This window comes from Euprymna scolopes, chromosome 10 (assembly GCF_053919585.1).
Source record: "Euprymna scolopes isolate OS-2025 chromosome 10, ASM5391958v1, whole genome shotgun sequence".
Lineage (NCBI taxonomy): Eukaryota > Metazoa > Mollusca > Cephalopoda > Sepiida > Sepiolidae > Euprymna > Euprymna scolopes.
Window position 1 is genome coordinate 42,169,681 of NC_136491.1, and position 25,691 is coordinate 42,195,371.

Genomic DNA, 25,691 nt, shown 5'->3' on the forward strand with positions numbered 1-25,691 from the left:
GGCTCCTGGGCCTTGATAAGTGGTGACCCCCATGTAAAAAAAAAAGAAAAAAAAAAGTTTTGGCTGCTATAAGGAGTAGCTTATATCAGCTTGGTAACTTTCCCATGATCGTCCATCTTACACATCAATTTAGTCCACAATGACTCAGATGTTCTACTTGCTCATACATGTTTGGCCAGTAGACATATGTGCTAATGTCATCATCTTGCTAATACCTTAATATGCAAAATGAAATTGTTTTAATACAGAAGTTTGTAATTTTGATGGAACAATCCCACGTTCTTCAAAAAGAATGCACTCATTAACCTCTGACATTGATGAGTGATACCAACAAAGGGGTTGAAGTTTTTTTCAGGCCATTTTGTTCAGTGAAAGTGTTCGAACATGTTTTTTTTCCCCACATACACACACCCACATGTACGCACGCACGCACACACACACACATACATATATTCATGTTCACGTACATACACTCACATTTACGTGCATACACACACACGCTAATGTACACATATGTACGCACACATATGCACACATGGGCAACGTCACTTACCTTTAAAGGAAATCCAGACATGCGCAGTCAGAACACTGACCCTGGTATAAAAGCCAACAACAACGTTCAACTTCCTCTTTCTTCCCTTTTGCCTTGGTTCATCAACTAGACAATTTCGCGTCCACAGCTTGTGGCCTGAAGACACTTCCACGTGGATGCCTGCTACCATACATACGCGGTTTTACTGAGGTCAACACCCTTTCTCTCTCTTTCCTTTTCTACATACTGGATTGAAAACGTGTTGCACCTAAACCATTTATTTTCAACAGAAAATAAACGACATGTTTATTTTATTCAGCAATTGAGTTTTTTTTCCTTCCTTCCATTCATTTCATTATTTTCTTTTGTAGCGGTTTAGGATTATTATATCCTGGTCCACAACAAACGATGGTGACCCCTTAATTTAAAATGAAATGAATGTGTATGAACGAAACATGCGGTGTAAAGAAAACTCTTCCACACAAATTCTACGGTACGCACGAAAAATAATTTTTCTCTAAAAAACAAAAAAACAAAATGCAACTTCAACAGACGGACTCCTACAACAAAGCCATGGAATTAAACATTCGGCAACCTGACCAAAACCGAGATGAAGAATTAGCCGAAATAAAGTCTACGGTTAAAAAGTTTCAAAGCAGCTAGCCGATGTACTTCAAACACGTCGACATCATCCCAGAAACTACAACGACATGCAACAAAGTTACAGGCAAAGAAGTTTAAGCAGGAACCGGTCCACGTCACGAGATAGACAAGATGTTTGTTTCTACTATAGGAAATTCGGCGGCGTCATGAAAAAATGCACCACACCCTGCGTGTTAAAAAAAACAGCGCAGGGAAACGAACCTTCCAGCCAGTAACAATGACGACTGTAGCTGGAGCACAGTAAAAAGGTATTCTGTTTTATATCCATGACAAAATCCACGGATATAACTTTTTAATAGACACCGGAGCGAAAATCAGCGTCATACCGACACCGCATGGCCACCCGACAGGGACCTAATTTTTCAGCCTACAAGCAGCCAAAGGTACAAAAATACCCACTTTTGGCAAGAAAACTTTAAACTTAAACCTGGGAATGCGAAGGAATTTTTTCTGGAATTTCACCATAGCCAGCGTCACCACTCCAATTTTGGGGGCAAACTTTTTAGCCCATTTCAACCTGTCTGTCGACATGACTCATCACACATTAACAGACAATGAAACAAAGATTTTGGTGAGAGGAACTATTTTGAACTTTTTAATCACCGGAATCAGTTCTGCCCTACCCGAAGATTTACACGTCCGCTGGTTATTCCAAAAATTTCCTCAACTTTCCCAACCATTTAAAGACACGGACCCATCAAGCATAGTGCTAAGCACTATATTAAGACCACAGGACTGCCCGTGTATTCAACCCCCAGACTCTTGAAACCGGATAAATACAAATTGGCAAAATCCGAGTTTCAAAACCTACTCCACATGGGGATAATACGGCCCTCAAAAAGTGCTTGGTCATCACCACTCTACATGGTGTAGAAAGCTGACAACACCACCTTGTGCCCGTGCAGAGATTTTAGACGCTTAAACACGAAAACAGTTCCGGATAAATATCCTATCCCCCATATCCATGACTTCACCAATGGACTCCAAGGCGCCACAATTTTCTCGAAGCTGAACCTCGTTAAGGCATATTTTCAAATTCCAGCCGCAGAAGAAGACATTCATAAAACTGCACTGACCACACTATTTGGCCTTTACGAGTTCCTAAGGATGCCTTTCGGGCTTAGAAACGCCTGTCAAACTTTCCAACGTTTGATTGACGAAGTTTTCAGAGGTCTGCCGTTCATATTTGCATATGTGGACGACGTTTTAATCACCAGCAGAAACCTCAAAGAACACCGGCTACACCTGGAACAAACTTTCGAAAGACTGTCACATTTTGGTCTGAAACTAAACACTGATAAATGTGTTTTTGGCCACTAGGAATTTCAATTTCTTGGACATTTAATCGACAAGGATGGAATCTCCCCTTTGCCTGAAAAAGTAAGTGCCATTTCTAATTTCCCTCTACCGACATCTATCAGACAAGTACGCCGTTTTGTAGGCATAATTAACTATTACTGACGCTTTTTGCCTAACTGTTCTGCGTTACCTGCACCTTTAACGGACTTGTTAAAAAAACGAACCAAAAACCAACAGTTAGTTTTGGAAGGACCTGCACTACAGGCCTTTGAACAATCGAAAACTGCTTTGGCAAACTTCACCAAACTTACATATATCCAAGATAGCGATACAACGGAACTTACAGTTACGATAGATGCATCGGAGATAGCGGCAGGAGCTGTCATTCACCAAATTTCCGACAACAAAATGACCCCTATTTCATTCTTCTCTGCCAAGTTAAGCAAAGCGCAGACTAAATATAGCACTTTCTCGAGAGAGTTACTTGCAATTTACCTTGCAATTAAGCACTTTAAACATCTCCTCGAAAGCAGAAAATTTTCCATTTATACGGATCATAAACCCCTAACATTTGCTCTACACGCACATGTCAACAAATACGGTCCACGAGAAATTCGACATCTTGACTATATAGCTCAATATTCTACCGATATACAGTACGTAAAATGACAAGAAAACGTTGTAGCTGACACTTTATCTCGCGCAACAATTGCTTCTTTAAATTCCACTCCACTAAGTATGGAATTAATAGCACAAGATTGGATAGCAATTTTCGGAGTGCCCTCCGTAATCACAATGGACAGGGGCGCACAGTTTCAATCAACCCTTTTTGCTGAATTCAACCATTTGTTGGGAACAAAGCACATTAAAACTACTGCCTACTATCCTTGTGCAAATGGTATGGTGGAACGGTTTCATAGACAATTAGAAGCATCTTTGGCTATGAACGAAAACAAAGCGGACTGGTCAGACAATTTGCCACTCATTCTCCTTGCAATTCGCAACACTGTGAAGGAAGATTTGCAGAGCACACCTGTAGAATTAGTTTTCGGTTCAGCACTGATTTTACCGGGACAATTCTGCGAAAACAATACAGACATTTCCCCAAAGACAACTTTTGTAGGATTTAAAACATAAAATGTCACGATTAAAATTTACCCCAACCAAAAAGCCAGACACAAACATTTTCGTTCCAAGCGATATTCACACCTGTAAATACGTTTTTATCAGGAACGATGCAATAAAAAAAACATTCTGCCCCAAATTATTCCGGACCTTATCTAGTTCTTGACAGAAGTGAAAAGTACTTTGCCATATTAAAAAGAGATAAAAAAGAACTATTGCAATAGACAGACTTAAACCTGCATTCATAGATTAACAATTACACATTTCTCCTAGTCCGATACAAGAACATACACACTCACAAACTGACAAAGAAATTACAAAAAACAACACACCACAAACAACAACAAAAACGGGTCAAAAAGTTCATTGGCCAAAGCATTTCAAACAATACATAACTTATTAAAAAAAAAATATACATAAAAAAAAAAAAACGAAGTATGTTTCTCTTGTATATATATATATATTTTTTTTTTCTCCTCAGGAGGGGGAGTCTTGTTCGAACATGTTTTTTTTCCTCACATACACACACCCACATATACGCACGCACACACGCACACATACACACGTACATATATTCACATTCACGTACATACACTCAAATTCATGTGCATACACACACACATGCTAACGTACACACATGTATGCACACATATGCACACATGGGCAACGTCACTTACCTTTAAAGGAAATCCAGACATGCGCAGTCAGAACACTGACCCTGGTATAAAAGCCAACAACAATGTTCAACTTCCTCTTTCTTCCCTTTTGCCTTGGTTCGTCAACTAGACAATTTCGCGTCCACAGCTTGTGGCCTGAAGACACTTCCACGTGGACGACTGCTACCATACATGCGCGGTTTTACTGAGGTCAACACCCTTTCTCTCTCTTTCCTTTTCTACGTACTGGGCTGAAAACGTGTTCCACCTAAACCATTTATTTTCAACAGAAAATAAATGACATGTTTATTTTATTCAGCAATTGAGTTTTTTTCCTTCCTTCCATTCATTTCATTATTTTCTTTTGTAGCGGTTTAGGATTATTATATCCTGGTCCGTAACAAAAGTGCAGTACTATCTTCAGTAGGGAATCAGAAGCTGCAACCTTGCAGATAGAGTCATGCTTTTTATTTCTGCTGAGAGAAAACTACTGGAATGGAGCGGAGGTATTCACTGTTATTTATTTATATATTTTTTTAGTATTATTAAAACCCAAAACATGTCCACCATTAACCCAACACTAACTCTAAGTCTGGAGTAGCAATATCAAAAAAGATAAATTTAATGCCAATACAAAAAAAAAAAAAAGAAAAAAACTGAAACAAAAATGCTGTTAGTTGAAAAGTATTCTATTTTATTTAATCGATCTTACGGTCACAGATCGTCTCTTTTGATGGATGGCATCAGCAATTTGTGACGTCATCTCCCGTGACTGGTTATTCCCATTTCTGTTTTCTTGATCTTCGGGACAAAATCACAGTGTACTATCTGTTCTGATGCTACACTTCACCTTATCTGTCCTCGGTTAGTGGAGGAGAAATCCTTAATGACTGAAGCCATTTTTATTTTTGTTCCTATCCAGAGTGACCCATTTTAGGGAGCTGTATTTTCCCCACATTAAAAACCAACCTTGTGTATAACTCTGCCCTCGTGGGGAGGCAAGTAAATAGGAACATCATATAGTGTACGAGGATAGACAAAATGACAAACAAGATAATAATATCAAGTTTTAGTAGGTAGATAGATAGATAGATAGATAAAACAAATACTGACCCAACGGTTCACATGTTACCTAATCTTCTATATAAATAGACAGTAAAAAAAAAAAAAAAAGCAGTAGATGCATGTATCTGTGTGTGTTTGAGTGAAAATATTTAACCGATAAACTCTTAAACTATTGGTCACATAACCCTGAAATTAACAGGAAATAGTAATCATACACAAAGAATAGTTTATAACAAGTAAAATCTTTTTTGGGATGGATGAATAACGCGTACAGAAATATGTCAGCAAGTTGAAATGCAAAAATCTTCATTTTAACTTGCCAACATATTTTATTACTTTTGTTCGTGCGCAAATTCATTCATAGCTTGCAGTATTTTAATTTTAAATCTTTTTTTTTTTTTTTATCTATCTGTCAGTAGTTCAAACGGTAGTGAATGTGGCTGGAGTGAAGCACTGAAGCGCTAAATGTTTTTGGTTGCGCCTCTAGCTGGTGGCACCCCAGTCATTTTTTTTTTTTTTTAACTTTTGAAATCAGTACTATTCAACAGAGAATTGGCCCTATAATAATACATAAGAAATCTGCATGAATTAAAATATATTTAAGCGTATTTTACCACCGCACCCTCCCCCGCTAGTACCGTATAAAAGATAAATACAAAACGTGTGTATTACTTTAAAATCGCCCCAAAAGAACATATTTCTGATCGTTATTTTCATGGAAAGTGTTCAACTGAGCTTCAATCTATGGCCCCCCCCTCGCCAAACTTTCACAAGAAACACTCGTCTAGTTGTAAACACTATCAATAATTTCCCCCACTCTTTATCTGTGCCTAAACCTAAACGTAGATTCCATGAACAAAGCTTCTTTCTTAGAACTGCACGCCTGTGGAATTGTCTTCCGTTTTCCTGCTTTCCGGCTGACTACAATATGGTTGTGTTCAAGTCTAAAGTAAATAAGTTCTTGATGAGCCGTTCCATATAAGTTATTAAATTTACCAAATTTCATTACTAATGATTACTATATTGACCAATTTCTACTGTACACTCTTTAACCCTTATCCTTGAGTGGCCTCTGGGCCTTGATAATGTGGTGATGCCTTTGTAAAAAAAAAATCAAAAAAGAAAAAAATCAGTGAACTCACGTTTGTAAAAGCAACCACGGAACTATTTTCTTTAGGGACAAAAATCGGTTTAACACCGGTTCGATCATAATTCTCCCGACAAAAAGGAGAGACGAAGTTCACCGGAATTCTCAAGTGATAAACACGTTTTTCTTAAATTGTTCTTACAATTTTTTATTGTCAGAGTATTACCATAAAACTTTTCCACCATGCCGCGTATTATGATTAAAGGTGGTGTTTGGAGGAACACCGAGGTAAGATTGTAATGATTTAATTTTTCCTAAAAAAAATAAAATATTGTCCATGACAAAAAAACAAAAACGTAGTTGTTTTAGGGGTTATCGTTGCAAAGGTTTTTCCTTCTTTTTTAATTTGTTTTTATTTTTCGCTAAATGTTTATTTATATAACAACTTCATATAATTCTGAAGTATAAAAACATTGTTTTTCTTTCAAATAATAACGATATTTTTGTAGTCACTATCGACTCCAGTCTGAATTACTCCGTGTTTGAGATGTCACGCAAATCTGGAATGTTTTCACTTTGTTAAATATTAATTTAGAGCAAAAAGAGACGAAGACTAAAAAGAAATGGTAAAACCGTAATTTAGTGACTTGAATGCGATAAAATATTTTGTACAGGCAATAAATATTGTTTTTGTTAAGTATTAGTAAAAGTGGAACCATTTCGAGTTAAAATACGCTCGTAATCTTAGGAACACGTTTGATATGTGTACATGTGCTGAAATAATAGCTAACTTCCGTTTGTTTGAAGACTTGTTTGTTTTTGGTGCTTATACAAAGGGAGGCGACAGATCGATTTTTTAAAAATGCCCTTTTAAGTAAAAACACATTATTCCTTGTTCTGTCGAAAATATTAATATATCCCCAAATTACGAAAATCCATCAAGCAGAACAACTGCTATTGTGTTTTAATAAAGACAAAAGCCTATTTCTATCTGCTAAACATGTTGGAGGTTGGACGCCATTACAATGTAATCTAAAATATACTTTCTGAGCTATGTACCCTGTTTCTGCAATCTTCACGGTCTACTCTCGAACATCTTCGAAAAATGCAAATTTCCCCACAAAATACTTTTAACTATAAATATCTTTCTACTCGATGAATTTTCGTAATTATTGGATATATTACTATGTTTAAAAGGAGATATTAAAAACAAAACAATCGATCATTCAATTATTTCTCTCTGATAGGTTCATAAGAGTAGTGATTGATGGGCAGAAATCCGAAGTTCTGGAGTTCTTCAGGGTCCATCCTGGGGCCCAACTCTCTTCCTGATCTACATCAATGATCTCCCAAATCACATCCTAAGATTATTCGTAGACATTTATGCATACAACAGTACCATCTATGGCAACACTGCAAAGGTCGTAAATGACAAAGATCTCTCTGATTCTCTCTCCTCTGATCTTGAGCATGTGGTGCAATGGGGAAAGGAGTGGCTGGTTAATTTTAATGCATCTAAAACCAAGCTTCTATCTTTCCATCATCAATGCTCTGATCTCCGTCTGACATCAATTGAAATGAATAGCTCTTGTCTTGAGGAGGCTCCATGTTTTGACAAGCTTCTGGGTCTGACCGTTATTCCTGATCTGAAATGGGACGTATATCAAATATGTTACTAAGGTTACTGGAAAAATGGTGAGATCATTCTACTGCTTCAGTAGATATCTACCTTCTGATGTAATTCTCTACCAATATAACAGCTAGGTACGTTCAAGGATGGAGTACTGTTGCCACATCTAGGCAGGAGCTCCTAGAAAGACCTTATCCTGCCTTGATAGAGTTCAAAATAGACTTTGTAGCCTAGTAGGGGATGCTTTTTTCTCTTATCTGCAACCTCTTTCTCACAGAAGAGATGTTGTGAACCTGTCTCTGCTCTATCATTATTTTCATGGCAAGCGCTCGTCCGAGCTCCAATCTATGCCTCCCCCCCTGCTAAACTTTCACAAAAAACACTCGTCTAGCTGAAATCACCATTAGTAATTCAATCCATTCTTTATCTGTGCCTAAACTTAAATGTAGATTCCATGAACAAAGCTTCTTTCTTGGAACTGCACGCCTTTGGAACTTTTTTGTTTTCCTGCTTTCTAGCCGACTATAATATGGTCATCTTCAAGTTCAACATAAATAACAAGTTCTTGATGAGTCAACCTCCTAAGTAATCCAATTTACCAAATTTCCACTACTAACGATTACTACAATATTGTCTCATTGACTATCGTACACTCATTAACCCTTGTTCATGAGTGGCCTCCAGGCCTTAATAAGTGGTTACTTCTTTGTCATAAAGAAAAAGAAAAAAAATCTGTCTCTCTTTATTGCTAAGCTAATACTGCGACAAAACTACTTGCTCTATTTATGTGATTTTTGGAATATGATAGTTTCCTTTTGTCACAGGCACGTACATCATATAGATTTTTCTTAGGTTATTGTTTTTTTAATGTAGTGGGAATTCTGGACAAGAACCAATTAATTATCTCTGGACTTATCTCTTTTATAAACATAAGTAAATATTATTTTCATGGCAAGTGGTCATCTGAGCTTCAATCTATGGTTTCCCCTTGCAAAACTTTCACAAAAAACACTTGTTTAGCTATAATGACCATCGGTAGTTTTGCCTCTACTCCCTATCTGTGCCTAAATCGAAATGCAAATTCCATGAACAAAGCTTCTTTCCTAGAAACTACATGCTTGTGGAACTCTGTTTCGCTGGCCTGCTTTCCAGCTGACTATAATATGGTTGTCTTCAAATCCAATGTAAATAAGTTCTTGTTGAGCCTCCCACCCCCAAGGTCCTGGATATGACCTTAAACTATATCCGATGATGAGGCCCCAGCTTGCGGGCTTTGGGGAGTGTGGAGTCACCTCTTAATTCCAACAAAAAAGTTTAAAACTAATAGGTCAATAGAAATTAAAATTTTAATGCGTTTGAGAAATAGTTGTTATATCTATCCTGCCTTAACAGTAAAAAAAAAAAGTGTGTGCAAACCGAGGATGACATTAAAGAGGTGGAAATAAATGTCTGGCTCCAACGGAAAAAAAAAACTGCGTCAAGTTATTACTCATCTTCTGTTCCTTGCGATGTACTCTGCATACGTGTGGGCCCCGAGTGTGTACATGTAATGCCTCCGTTAGAGAAGGGCATTTTGCAGTATAGACAAAAAAGAAAACGAAAAAGTAGTCAAAAGACATGTAACAAATGTTACCAAAGGCAAGATAAATTACTCTTCTACCTACCGGGATAAGTTTTTTTTTTGTTGTTCTAACTTATTTTAAAGCGTTTATTTACTCTGCTAATATTGTGGTGATTAGTCGGAACCAGGAATCAGAAAAATCAGAACTTTGAGGGTATTGGAATTAGAAAAATTTGTGCCTATTTTCCGATGCCAGAAACGTTTCTTTTTTTTTTATTTGATTTTATTTAAAGTAACATCTTCCACTACTGGTAGTAATGATAAAATTATGAATATTTATATTTTTAAACTGCGAGTAAAACTAAAATCTGTAGGTCATCCAGTATATTTTTACGCTTGAGAAAATATCTGCACATTCAACATGTGTTTTTACGGTAATTGAGAATGAATAACAACTTTATTGTTGAATATTTAGAGATTTATGAAGAATCGGAATCAGGAATTTAGTACGGAATTGGTAATTGTATTGAAATCGGTGGAAAAAATTGGAATCGTCCCATCACTAGTTTCTATCAGTATTTTACACTTTTTTGTTTTATATTTTACTAGCAGAGGTACCCGGCATTGCCTGGGTGTAGTGGGGACAAAACAATAATGAAATTGAAAATAAAGAATAAGCAGATGAAATAACCTTGTTTAAATGTTAAAACTTTTTTTTTAAATCTGGAAAACAAAAAACAAAAGAAAGACAGCGACCATGTTTAAATATTTAGACTTTAAAATTAAAAATAAAACAAAATGTCCGTTATATGGACGTGAACATGTAATCTTAAGACAATGATGCTGTCATTATAACCACTATTCTACGATCGCGTGAGCAAAGTAACTTCGTTTTTTTTTTCTATTTAAACCAATTCAAGAAAGAACGTTTTTTGCGCATGCATGTTTGGCTAAATTGTCATGAAGGAACAATTTTTTGTTCCCCTCCCTCATTGCGAACGCCTATTTCTATAGGATATAATTGACTGTTTTTTTTTTTAAAGCAGATGAAAAATCAATATTTTGTTTTAATTTATATCGAGACATTTACTTTTCATCATTTAGAAAAAAAGGTTAGTCATCGTGACATTTAATGCCATTTGATTTTTTTCAGTTTTGGATGAAAGATGTTGCAAAACCTTTTGAATATAGCTTTAGGCGTTCTTAAATTTCAATCAATGATTGTTTCTTTTGAGAATTAAAATTTTCTGACGTTTTTTAAAATAGCCAACAAGGCAAATAATAGGTGAAAGAAAGAAAAGTAAAATATTTTTTTTTTTTTTTTTTTTTTACATAGGCATCACCACATTATCAAGGCCAAGAGGCCACTCAAGGATAAGGGTTAAAGAGTGTACAGTAGAAATTGGACAATATAGTAATCATTAGTAATGAAAATTTGCTAAATTTGATAACTTATATGGAACGGCTCATCAAAAACTTGTTTACGTTAGACTTGAAGACAACCGTATTGTAGTCAGCCGGAAAGCAGGAAAACGGAAGACAATTCCACAGGCGTGCAGTTCTAAGAAAGAAGCTTTGTTCATGGAATCTACGTTTAGGTTTAGGCACAGATAAAGAGTGGGGGGAATTATTGATAGTGTTTACAGCTAGACGAGTGTTTCTTGTGAAAGTTTGGCGAGGGGGGACCATAGATTGAAGCTCAGTCGAACACTTTCCATGAAAATAACGATACATCAGAGACAAACTCGCAACATCTCTTCTGTGAGATAGAGGTTGCAAGGAGGAGAAAAGGACATCTCCTACGAGGCTACGAAGTCTATTTTGAACTCTATCAAGGCAGGCCAAGTCCTTTCTAGCAGCTCCTGCCCAGATGTGGCAACAGTATTCCATCCTTGGACGTACCTGGCTCTTATATAGATAGAGAATAGCATCAGCAGTGAGATATTTACCGGATCGATAGAAAGATCCCACCATTTTTCCAGCGTCCTTGGCAACAGATTTGATGTACGTGTTCCATTTAAGATCAGGAGTAATGGTCAAGCCAAGAAGCTTGTCAAAACTCGAGGCTTCCTGAAGACGAGAGCCATTCATTTCAATTGATGCCAGATGTGGATCAGAATGTTGATGATGTAAAGAGAGAAGCTTGGTTTTAGATGCATTAAAAGTAACCAGCCACTCCTTACCCCATTGTACTACGTGCTCAAGATCAGAGGAGAGAGAATTGGAGAGAACTTGGTCGTTTACTGTCTTAGATGTGCTACCATAAATGGTAGTGTCGTCAGCATAGATGTCTACAAATGATGTAAGGATGTGATTTGGAAGATCATTAATGTAGATCAGGAAAAGAGTTGGGCCCATGATGGACTCCTGAGGGACACCGGCATTAATACTGTGAGCTTCTGATTTTTGCCCCTCAACTACTACTCTTATGAACCTATCAGAAAGAAATGATTTAATAATTGAGAAGACATTTCCAGCAATACCATAGCTAGAGATCTTATGAAGTAAACCTTTATGCCATACCCTATCAAAGGCCTTAGATATGTCAAGAGCAATTGCCCTAGAAAGGTTGCCTCCGTCGAGAGATTTGCTAATCCTATGAGATATAACTGTAAGCACATCTGCTGTAGATCTAGCAGAACGGAAACCATATTGAGTGTCACTAAGAAGGTTATTTTTGTTGAGATGGTTGATTACTTCTGTATTTAACACAGATTCCAGCAACTTACTCATGACGCACAGGAGACTTATTGGCCTGTACTGAGAGGGGGATGAGCGATCACCTGAATTCTTAAATACAGGGCATACTGATGAAATTTTCCAGGGAGATGGGAAACTATTCTCCTTAAGACAACGTTTAAACAGTTTTGTAAGTATGGGCGCTAGTTCAGGTTGAAGTTTTTTGAGTACTATAATTGGAATACCTTCAGGGCCAGTTGCTTTACTGGAATCAAGGTTTTTGATTAGCTTGACAACATCACGTACAGATATACGTATATCACATAGCGTGTTTTCTGATACAGGAGGAAATATTGGGGGTTGGCGGCCTTGAATAATATATATATATATATATATATATATATATATATATATATATATATATATATATTATTTTACAACCTCAATATATTAACTTAGTCCATTACAGTTGTTTCCACAAACAAAGGAATTCCCTGTCTGTTTCGTCAGGTGGTAAAAGTTAATATCTTGAGGTTGTAAAAATTGTATTCAGCTCTACTAACATATTGAGCACCTTTTATCCCATTTTTTGCCACTTACACTTCTAAGTATGTGTATGTGTGTATATATATATATATATATATATAAATGTTACCAAAGATAAGCTAAGTTACTCTTCTACCTACCCAGGGAAAGATTTTGTGTTTTAACTTATTTTAAAGTGTTTTTAATTAAAAATAATAGTAGTTCAAAGTCTGTTGAGTAGAGCCATAGTCGAGCCTTGATAATCACTAAAAAATCGAAAATTAAACAAAATGCTGATAGAAACACATCCAATAAATGTTATCAATCGTGCTAAAATGTAACGATCTGCCAGTATATTTTTAAAATTTTCGCTTTCTGAGTGATTATCGAGGCTCTGCTATTGCTCTAATGAGACCAGCATTTTGTTTTTCATTCTAACTCAGCAGGCGTTACACTACCTTTATTTTAAATTAAAAGGCACTTTAAAATAAGTTAGCTTAGCTTGCCTTTGGTAACATTTAGCTTAGCTTGCCTTTGGTAACATTTATTTGTTGTATATTTATTTTTTTTTTTCACTGTTTTTGTTTTGTTGGCTATTTTGGAAAACACCCAAATTTCTTTATTTGTTTTAAAATTAAATTTCCCATTTTACTAGCGAATCTATCTAAATATAAATGCAATGTTTTCTATTATATATAAACCTGTTTCGAATTTTTGAGATAAGGATTGATTATTTGGATTCTTTCATCTTGATTGTTATTTTCACGACTTTTTGATCGATGTAACATTTGATCTGCTATGGGTGTATCTTGTCAAACTTAGGGAATCTTGCTGCCAAATTTTGGAATCTGCACAGAATTTCAAATGGAAACCTCTGTTAAATCCATGGTGTTGTTGTTCCATCAGCCATGACTGGGTAGAAGTCCTAAGTAATTCACAGTTGTATTTTTGAGTGTCACCTGTGCTTAAGATTGAACTTTCAACTTCTGGAAGAGTGTAAGCTTACAACTGAATTTTACCAAGTACTTTATCTACTGGGCCACAGGTCATGGCTGATGGAACAAGAGTCATGCTAACCCCATCAATTAAATAAAGGGTCCCATTCGAAATTCTATGTAGATTCCCGAATTCGACAAAATGATTTTCAAGTTCGACAAAGGACATCTAAAGAAGATCGGAGATTATATCGACTAAAATCTTCTCCTAAGAACACTCAAGATGAGAACAGTATTCCCAAGAATCCAAATAACATTAATATATAGGGCTATTGATTCACAATTTTAGATCAATTATATGATCCCATAGTAACATCAAAATTGATACAAGTGCTGTAATTGATGGTCTGGCAGGTCTTAATCTGAACAAAACCACAAGAGAGAACTTGACAATAAAGCTACCACCAGACAAGTTTACTGGGCAGCCAACAGACAGCTCTGTCTGTAGCATTTGTTTACACTGCACCTACCACTGATAGTCTCCCTTTATTTTGAGATTATATATTATTTTACTTCAAGTTAACCATAGTTATATATGGCATAATTACATTCATATGCCTGTTCTTATTAGATCACCAAAGTTTAATGATGTTGAGTCTGATCAGCACCAGATTGGTGACCCTTTGGAAATATTAGATGCTGTATGTTGGAGGACAGGAACACCTCGCTGTAAAAATTAGCAGAGTTATCTTTCTTGATCAAGATATAAATGCAATTGGAGACTACTTGTGAATTTAATATTCTCTAGAAACTTCCTCCTTTGAGGTAGCTGGCTCAACCCACTATTAGTGAATACCGCACCAGGTACCGGGTAAACTTTACAGTCAAATTCAAGTTAAACGTAAACATGAGTGTTGTATTCCCATAAAAAAAAAGTTGAACTGCTATTTATGTTTCTAGCAATTCCTGGTGGTTATACAACAGTCAAAATACACTTCTTTCTACTTGGCATTGCTCCAATTTTTTCTGTGATGTCCCTCTTCAGTTCATGAATAATCTAGAGTTGTTTTCATAAGCATTATTTTTGAGATAACCCCATAAAATCTGGAAGGTGGGGGGTTAAAGTCCTGTGAGTGTGAAGCCTATTCAGAATCACACCTCTGATGAAACAATCTACACAGTCTACAATGAACAGCAAACCAAAGACTGCTGAACATTCATGACTAAAACTTGGTGGATAAGTCAGGTATGGATTAAAGTTTATTTATACCAAATATGATTGAGTTAAGAGAAAGAGGGATAAATAAAAACCTGGACAGATAGATTAGTTTTGAAGTCAATTTCTAGAAGCTGTCCAACACATGTCAGCATGTAAAACAGATGTTAAACTGATTATGATGATGATGATGATTCCTTAATGATCTTTGTTTTTATTCCTCCCTTTCTCTCTTTCTCTTTTTCTCTTTATCTTTCTTATATATATGACTGGGAACTGACTGGGAATTTGATATTCCCTAGAAACTTCCTCCTTCAAAGGAAGGCAGTTCAACGCAATAAGAGTTTCTCTTTCCTCCCTCTCTCCATTACTCCCTATCTCTTATCTTCTCTTTTTGTCCTCCTTTCTCTTTCTCTCTCACCCTTTCCTCTCTCCTCTTCTCTTTCTCACTGTTATAATTTTTTACATCATTCGCCTTCTCTTGCCATATTCAATTATTGCTCCCCCAACAATGGACGGATTAGACCTAGTAATTCACTCCTATTCGTCCGTTTGTTTGTTCACACTTTTCTCAATAACCACGCCTTGGATTTTTTTTGAAAATTTGCACAAACATTAGTCATGGTGAAAGTAAATTTTTGCCAGAACAGATTTTCTGGGATAATTAGTTGCCCCCAGGAAGCATTATAGGGGTAAAATTGCCTCCAAATCGTCCACTTTTCTCAATAATCCTGCTTATATTTTTTTTTGAAATTTTGCACAAACATTAGTCATGGTGAAAGTAAATCATGGAAGAGAACCCTGCATGCTCGGTTTGTTTATTTTTCATGTTATATTGGTTTCTTCTATATTAAGAAGTGTACATTTCAATCTAGTATTGTTTTATTTTCTGTTTGTACTTGCATCAGAGTCTGACAGAAGATTGCTATTTTTGAGTCGTTTCCTTGGTGCGTATATTACGATAAGATTAAACTCTTGATTTTTTTTTCTTTTCTTTCTTTTTTTTTTTTACATTTCTTTATTATTCTTATTCTTCTTATTTGTTTTTTTCAGGATGAAATTCTCAAGGCGGCTGTTATGAAATATGGCAAAAACCAATGGGCACGAATTGCTTCATTGCTACATAGAAAATCAGCCAAACAATGCAAAGCTAGATGGTAAGCATAGAAAATATTCTTTTAAAATACAAATCGGTTCTTGTCCAGAATTCTCCCAATATTAAAAAAACAAAAGTCTTAAAAATCTGTACGATGTTCATACCTGTGTTGGAACAAAACTGTAATATTCACAAAATTTGCGTAAATTGATCAAGTACCTTTTTTTTTTCTTTTTTTTTTTTTTAATGAAGAAAATCAAATTTTATTGGTAAGCAAAGAGGGCTATCTTGTGTCACCATCTTGAAGAAACAAAGGGAGATAACAATAATTCAAACTTGCAAGATCAGCCTTGTAATGTCTATGAATTCCCATTAATCACAAAAAGTAATTTAAAAATGATTTTCTTTAGAAAAATAAAACTACTTGCGATCATTTTATGTAATACTAGCAGGGGAGGGGGCAGCTTTGCCTGGTCGTAAAATGTGCTTAAATATGATATTTTAATTTTTTCAGATTTTGTATATATTATTATAGAGTCGTGATTTCAAAAGTAAAGAAATAGTATTTTTGGTGCCATCAGCTAGAATCGAAACTGAAAGCAAAACTGTAGCTTTCAAAGCTGATGACATTACCACTGTACCAACGTGACACACATATGAACTGGTCAAAAATAAACTAAGATGAATGTACAAAATGTATAACGATTTTTTTTAATTTTGACCCATTAAAAATGTTTTTAACCGGCTAAAGACCCATTAAAGAACGGTTCATAAAAAAATCCAATCATTTGAGACCCCTAGCGCCACTTTGCGACTTTTAGTTTCGGAACAGATAGAGTTTGAAAATATGGAGACAGACAGATATAGTGAGTTTTATAAATCAGATTTCTAATATTATCTTTTCGTTCCATCGCAGATACATACATCAAAGGTTTTTCTTTTTTAATTTATATTTTTGTTTTTTAATATAAGGGAATTCAGAAATACCACTGAAAAATCTTTTGTTAAGGTTATTTGAGTTAGAATTATAATTGTCACAATAGCAGGACTTTTCCGTTGATCAGGCCATCCAGACTATAACAATGTTGTTTTCAAAACAACATACCGAGGATGGAGTTTAGCTCTGAAATATATGTAAATTATAAATTTCAAATAAGTAAAATATTTTTTTGTTTATTTTCTTAATATTACTTTGTAATTTGGCTTTCAAGCGCACTTGATGCATATTTTATTTTAATTGTTATTCAGTTGCATTTTTTATTTCGAAACATACTTTACCTGACGAAGAATATTTTTCAGGTGAAAACCATCTTTGCGATATTGAATTATCTTACCTGGAATGGCAAGAAAATATGATGTCAAAGAATCATCTGCTATTTGCAGCCGGTGCTCGGAAAAAAAAAATCTTCCTTAATTTACAGAAATCTAATTACTAAATATGCAGAGGAATAGTAATTTGTTTCGTACTTGTACAGTTTAATCAAGACATTAAAAAATGAAAATATCAAAAAAAGGTTATATTGTACAAATCCGTTTTGGACTGAAGATCTCCGGAAAAAAATTTCACTTAATTTGATCGAGTAGTTTTTTTGTTTGTTTTTTTTACAGTGAAAAAACACATTTTTATGAGAGCGCGTTGAAGTCAGCCATTATGAAATTTGTTAAACACGCCACGGGAAGATAACTCCAGTTAAAGCGCCGACACTCCCTCCCCATCTTTAATACTAGCTTTTCTTCTTAAAAATCAAACATTTTGCTCGGTATCATAACAAATGTTTTTTTCGCTGTAAAAAAAAAAAATACTTGATGAAATTAAGTGAAATTCTTTTTTTGGAGAACTTTGTTCCATTACGGGTACGTACAATATAACCTTTTTTTGATATTTTCATTTTTTAATGTCTTGATTAAACTGTACAAGTACCATTTGTTTTATCCGAGCATTGGCGTAACATTTTTAATAATAAAATGTTCTTTTTGCACTCTCCTCTTTTATGTAGTTTTTGCGTTTAATTCATTCAATCTTTTTACATTGACTGAAACGTTGTGAAAATGACACTCAAGATGAGAACAGTAGTCCGAATAAGACAAATAATATGAATGTTCTTCTTGTTAAAAGCTGTTTTTGTTAAAGGCATCAAAAGTTTTTCTTGATGATTGGGAATAATTAGACGGATGACAAACATTGCAGGTGAAAGATGTTTTGCCAAATGAAGAAGGGGGAGAGGGCACAGAGAATTGAAAATATCTGATTGGAGTCCGGCCAAGAAATGTTTTCTTTGTTCGAATTGAAATGTGTATCTCATGAATAGGGAGTCCTTCTAAAACTGGCCTTTATGAGAAAAGCAATGTCTAAGGAAGCCATTATCTTCAGTGAATATCTAGAGTAGTTAATATCTGGGTGGTTAAATAGTGACCATTAACAAAGGCTACAATTAGTCAGTGGTTAAAAGATTCTAAGAAATCAGAATTGGGTTAGATGGCAGTCAGAGTCGGCCTTCTGGAGGAATTGAACATCCAAGGAGGCTAGTTGTTTTTTCCAAGAGCTGCCAGTTAATTTTCCTGTGTGCCTCTTTGGGCAGGTTGAACCCTTGAGGCTCTTGACTAAAAAACTGTTAATGGGATTTATGTTTCAATTTGGTCAAACAAAACTCTCATTTAAAAAGTCTGCTGTTCAATGTAGGAAAATGATTATTAATCGAATCACCCCCAAAAAATAAGCATCTATTTAAAAACTTTTTATAAACAAACTGTTTTAGAAAACACGTCAGTGATCGAAAGAATTTTTTTTTTTTTTTTTTTGAAGGATATGGCATCTGAAGTTAATAAGAAAGAAATATTCAATTTAAAAAAAAAGAAGGAAATTTTTGCATCTTAACGTGTTTCTAAAATAGTTTCTTTATTCAGAGTTTTAATTTTAATTCTTCTAATGCTTCAAAGAGCTTACAAATTTCAATTTTATTAAACATCTGGATTTGTGATTTTTGTTTGGAAGGCGCGCAACTGATACGTATAGAATTTGTTGGGTTCTTTTGTTTCTCTTGAGTTTTTTTTTAAAAGTTATTTTAGTTTTGTACTTGTGAACTAGTGTGCTCCCTTTGGTAGTCACCAATGTGAAAGACGATGACGACATGGCCTGAAAAGAAAATGAAAGAGAAGAAATTAATGGAAACAGCATTGAGGTCAGCGGTTCTTGAGCAGTGGAACACGTGGATCCACACTTTAAATAAATAAAGCAAATGTCTTTAAGTGATGATGATTATAGAATTTTACAAGAAGCCACTGAGAGGTTTTCAGCTTCAATAGTAATCAATGAATTGATTACTATTTTTAATTTTTGATGAATGAATCAATGATGAATCAATGAATTGATTACTATTTTTGATGAATGAATGAATCAATGGTGAATGGATGAATGTATTACTATTTTTGATGAATGATGAATTGATTACTATTTTTTAGTTTTGACGGTGTCTTAATTAAATCTTAAACATACGACAAAAGGCAATGAGGATTTGTTTGCATAAAGAACAAAAATAAAAAAAAAATTATTTATGAAAAATAACAACTTAAAAATTTTCAACTTTACAAATTTGTGCCCTTTTCAAAATATTATTTGTAACACATTGCAGGATTACTCGATTATGATTTAATGCTCCGACTTCATTCCCAATATTTTCTGTCGATTTCTCTAGAGTTGCAGATTTGTTGATGTAAAGTGTTTTTTTTTTTATATATACTTGAGTCACCACTTATCAAGGCTCGAGGGCCACTCGAGGATAAGGATTAATGAATGCATGGTGGTAATGTAGTAATTGTCAATGTTGTAAATTGGGTATAATTTGATTATTTATGAGGACAGCTCAACAAGAATGTGTTTACATTGGATTTGAAGGTTTCCATGTTGTATTCAACCGGGAAGCAGGCTGGCAGAACAGTGTTCCACAGGTGGGCAATTCTAGGAAAGAAGCTTTGTTCATGGAATCTGTGTTTAGATTTAGGCACAGATAGAGAGTGGGGGAAATCGTTTATAGTGGTTGTGGCTAGTCAAGTGTTTTTTATGAAAGTTTGGCAAGGGGGGAATAGATCGGAGTTCAGTCAAGCACTTGTTATGAAAAAGTTACTAACAGACTGAAAATGGAAACTGTCTAAAAAAAAAAAAAATGAGATTATTTTTCATGAATAAATTCTTTGTCATTTTTGTCCTTTTTTGCAAACAAATCTCCATTGACGTTTCTGAATTTTTTTTTAGATGAGGATTGATTATATTATTATTCGTCAGACTACTGTTCTCATCTTGAGTGTGATTTTCACAATGTTTCGGTCAATGTACCTCTATCCAGTCATGAATGACGGAACAAGAACATGCTACCCCCATGAAGTAAATAAAGGGTTCCGCCTTTTTTTTTTTTACAAGGTAGTCACCACTTATCAAGGCCCGGAAGCCACTCAGGGATAAGGGTTATAGCAAGTAGAGTACGCTAGTGGTGTGGAGATTTAATAAAGTGTCTACTTAAGGGGGTGGTTCAGGAATTTGTTTACGTTGGGCTTGAAGACATCCAGGTTGTAGTCAGGTGGGAAGCAGGCAGACGGAATAGAGTTCTACAGGCGTGCAGTTCTAAGAAAGAAGCTTTGTTCATGGAATCTACATTTTGATTTAGGCATAGATAAAGAGTGGGGAAAATTTTTGACAGTGGATTCAGCCATATTTATCTACCCGGGTTCAGAATCATCCTTTTGTTGATATCTGCCAGCATTCATCTCATCCTATTCTTCCATTTCTATGGGAGAACTCGCATTAAAAAAAAAAAAGAGGTAAAAGATTGGCAAGGGGGGACCAGAGATTGGAGTTCAGACGAGCACCTGGTATGGATATAATGATAAAACAAAGATAGGCTCGCAACGTCTCTTCTGTGGGAGAGAAGAGAGGTTGCAGGGAAGAGAAAGGGTATCCCCCACTAAGCCACAAAGTCTATTTTGTACTCTGTCAAGGCAGGGTAGGCAGTTTTTAGTAACTCCTGCCCAGATATGACACAGCAGTATTCCATCCTTGGACATACTTGGCTTTTATATAGATAAAGAATTGCATCAGTAGTGAGATATCTTCTGGAGCGGTAGAAGGATCCCACCATCTTTCCAGCGACCTTGGCAACAGACTTAATGTACGTGTTCCATTTCAGATCAAGAGTAAAGGTCAAGCCCAGAAGCTTGAAATTCCGTCCAAATTCCAGAGCGACAGAAACATTTCCGAGTTTGCCAAGATACACCTGAAGAAGGTTACATCGACTGAAACGTGAAAATCACACTCAAGATGAGACAGTAGTCCGATGAATGATAATATAATGAATAAATCTCCGTTGTTTTCATCATATTATATTAAAATTATAAGAAAGCAAAGAATTTATTCAAGTCAAAAATCCCTCAGTAATATCTCAATGACTTCTTTACCATTCTGTATTTATCTTGTATTCAATTTGGGAAAAATTCATTTTAAAACATAAAATGTAAAGTTTTGTCAGTCAACAACACCAAATAATCATTGATTACTATTTTTTGCATTCCATATTTGCCGATCGCGTAATCTCATTTTTTATAATTGGAATAGAAAGTAATAAAGTTCATTTTAATGAAAGTACAAGGATGTTATTTAATTACGGATTTTTTTTTTTTTTTTTTTGTAGGTATGAATGGCTAGATCCGAGTATAAAAAAGACTGAATGGAGTCGAGAGGAGGAGGAAAAGCTGCTGCATTTAGCGAAACTGATGCCAACACAGTGGAGGACAATTGCTCCCATTATTGGTCGGACAGCAGCTCAATGTTTGGAGCACTATGAATATCTGCTGTAAGTTTTTCTTTTATTTATGCTTTTCAAGGGAGACGTTTAATTTGATTCCGTCTGGCTTGGTTTGCTGATTGTAGGAAATGGCCCACACAAATTAAGAACAAAAGTTTTCACATTGTGATGCTATCAACATCCCCCTCCCCCTAAAGTGTTAGGAATTTAAAAAAGAAGAAAAACTCTATCAAACAAGGAAGAAATAAGTTGGTGCTTCTACACTATTGGGACGAGATTTTGTATTCGATAAATGGAGTTTTCAGATAAAAATTGCTGGATATAATCATCTTAAAAATACGAGGAATACGTAAATACCATTGTTTTCATGTGAAATTCAGTAATATGACTTCCGAAATCTCATCTCAATAGTGTAGAAGCACCAATAAGTTTATCAGCAAAACAAAGTTTATAGGAAGTGAGGCTAGTAAAGAGAAAAGTTGTCCATCAAAACACACAAAAAAAACTGAAATAGGATTGTTAATTTGTGGCAGTGATTGAGACAAAATACCAGACTGTAGAGGTCAATATATTTGATGTTAGCTTACGGATAGTTTTGGCAATGAGTTTTGCAGCAGGTTATGAACATTCTTGAGTTTGCAACAGCTGAGGCTTTTCCAGTTGGTGACAATAGGATGCAAGTTGTGGCAAATCGAAATGAGCTGATATCAACTGAAAAACACACCCTCAACAGAAGACGTGTGAGGTGCTTTCAATAAGTTTCCAAACTTTTTTTGTACAGGCATTTAAAATTGTTATAGACTCTTGAAAATTCAGTATGTTAATACTATACATTTTATGAGATGACTGACCAATTTTCATGATTTCAGGTTCAAATGAACAGCTACAGCAGAAATTGGAATACACCCTACTAAAGCCTGATCGTCACAGCTGGTGATTTTCAAAAATGCTATCTGGATGTGAGGACACTTTTAAAAGAACTATATGCAATAAAATTCTGTTTTTAAACTTGGAAAAAATGCCACAGAAACGTATGGAATGCTTCAAACTGCATTTGGACCATCTTGCATGTATCTAGTGTCAGTTTTTGAATGGCATATGAGATTCAAGGAAAGCAAGAAGTCTGTGAGGGATGATGAGAGGTGTGAGAGGAGTGATGAAGTTGGAACACCAGAGTTTATTGGCCGTGACGGGATAGGAATGCTGAATCTTTAACTGTATCTTCGCAACTAAAAAAAAAAAAAATTCCAATAATTAAATAATATATACCATTTGGTACAAACCCGACAATGGAAGATCAGATAAAAAAAAAACTTGGATTTATAAATTCATCCTTGATCGCCCTTCGAGGCCTGTGGCGTAGTGGATAGAGACGTTGAATCTTTACAGTTCCAGGTGAGCATTGTCTGAAGATAGTGGTTTCAATCCTACCCAAAGCCGGCTAGAGGATTAGTTGGCCAAAACATGACGACAACAACTATGGAAGGCAGTAAGTATTGAAGATACAGTTAAGAGATTCAGCATTTCTCTCCCGTTGCAATTAAGAATCTGACGAAATGTCACAACAACTATAAAGATGATGATAATAGTCCACAAATAAATAAATAAAATGCACTAATTGGTTATTCTAATCAATAGTAGTGGGAACAGAGAGAGTGCAAAAGCACTAATTAATTATATCTCAACAGCCAATGTCCTTACACATCTAAACACCTCACATACTTTCCAATAGACTGCTTTTCTATCATGTTCTCTCATTGAGCCATTTCTAGTACATTCCCACGACCTACCCAAGTTAACCTTGGCCAACCTCTCAATGGTTTCCATTTCTTGTTTTTCTTAACTAACTAAATTATATACTGGTGGATTGACTAATTCAATATCTAATATATGAAAGTGAAAATCGAATGCAGCAATATTTTACACCATAGATAACCCTTATCCTTGAGTGGCCTCTGGGCCTTGATAAGTGGTGACACCCATGTAAAAAAAAAAAAAAAAAGATAGAAGATATTTTACTTTTATATTCTTTTCCCATTAAAAATGGGATTTTTGCTATGAAAGTTGCCCACACTAAACAGTGTAGCCTCTACTGAAAACCCTTTTGGAATTTTTTTATTTTAAACATGCAAGGATGTAAGTCAACGTATAAGAATTTCTGAAAACTAATTATTTTTTATTGAAATATGTTTATTTAGAGAAATAATTAATACCAAAAGTAAAATTTTTTTTTTGTAAATATAATAAATTAGATAAAAGAAACGTAGCAAAAAGAAGATGAATATTTTCTTAACATTGTCCAAAAATATGAAATTTTTTTCATAAATTAGATAATTAAATAGATTAGATAAAAAATAGTGAAAAAAAAATAAAATGTGCATTTGTCCAAAAATAATGATTTTCACATATGGTTCCTTTTAGTAATAATTAATACTGAAAGTTAATTTTTAGTTGCGTGCAAGCGACTCTATAAGTCACTCCGTCGGTCGGTCGGTAACACTTTTGTGCTAGGCCTATTTGATTAAGATCAAAGGTCTGTTGTTAATAGATACTGTTCTTAGCTTTTTAAGCTTTTCTTGGCCTTTTGGCCAAGATCAAAGTGTAGTAACTTTTCTGGCAGATCCTGCAAGCAAAGACCATATGTGGGGGCAACCCCACATATAAGTTATTGGTCAATGTAGGGGCAACCCTTCATACCAATTGTCACTATCCAACTCCCCTACTCCCCGGGGGGTTGGTCCCCATTTCCCCTTCACTCCTCACACTAAAAAATCGGTCTCGTGCCTAATTTGCTTGGTGGGGGAGCAAATAAATACACTTTTCTTGGCCTTTTGGCTAAGATCAAAGTGTATTATCTGTTCTTACTACATGCTGTACTTATGTTTGTAACTTTGTGATATAAAGTGGGGGATCACTTTTCTGTATTAATTTAATGTAAAATGATCACCCATTTTACAACCAGTCAGTCTCAAAGCCATTCAAGTTATTCTCCAGATCATTCAAGTTGTTTTTAAAGGATTCCAGTTATTTTTTAAGCATTCAAGTAATTCTTAAGGTCATTCAATTCATCCTTAAGTTCATTAAAGTCATTCTAAGTCATTTACTTTTATTTATTTAAGTCATTTCAGCCCATTTTTCGGTCATTTTAGTTTATCTTTAAGAATTTCATGTCAATCCTACATTCACGCATTCATTCATTACACAAGAGCACGCGACTAATGGCTATCGGCCTTGTTTTTATATAAATATAAATTGCAAGCACTTACTAAAAGATAAACGAGAAAACACATGTCAACTACTGGTATAATGTCTTCAACTATGTTATGTAAACTGGGACATAAACTTGCTGGAACGTAATATAGTAGGGTTATCAATAGAAGCTACACTGTTTTGTGCAGGCCACTTTTTTTAGCAGGAAGTCATTTGTTTGGGTCAGTATATGCTTGTATAAATTATAACAAAACAATATTATCGTTTGTTATGAATAGGGATGTATGCATATCAGAACTATTTATGCCTTGCTGTGTGTAACACCTGAATAATAGAAAGTAGTAAAAGAAATGAGGATACTCACTTGATGTAGACATTTTATTTACAAGGATAGTCCAATATTATTTGAGTTTGTATGTCACAACTATCACACATAAGTAATATATCTCCATATTTATCTATCTGGGTTCAGAATCACCCTTTTGTTGATATCTGCCAGCATTCATCTCATCCTATTCTTCCATTTCCATGCGAGAACTCGCATTAAAAAAAAAAAAAAAAAAAAGAGGTAAAAGAAGGGGAGGTAACTCCGCCTGAAACAAAAGAGGGGTTAGCTTGAT

The 25,691-nt window shown here is 35.1% G+C and overlaps 1 protein-coding gene and 1 pseudogene across 1 annotated transcript in view; both read left to right on the plus strand.

The window, feature by feature from the left end:
• The first annotated feature begins 6,536 nt into the window (after nt 1–6,536).
• The window catches only part of LOC145285943 (cell division cycle 5-like protein), a 78,307-nt gene continuing 59,152 nt past the window's right edge, over nt 6,537–25,691 (plus strand). Inside the window, exons 1-3 of the mRNA XM_080134450.1 lie at nt 6,537–6,715; nt 16,027–16,130; nt 21,748–21,909. Of these exons, the coding sequence (XP_079990576.1) occupies nt 6,671–6,715; nt 16,027–16,130; nt 21,748–21,909 (311 nt within the window). The 5' untranslated portion in view covers nt 6,537–6,670. The remainder of the gene's footprint in view (nt 6,716–16,026; nt 16,131–21,747; nt 21,910–25,691) is intronic.
• LOC145286671 (U2 spliceosomal RNA) lies at nt 24,676–24,840 on the plus strand (annotated as a pseudogene).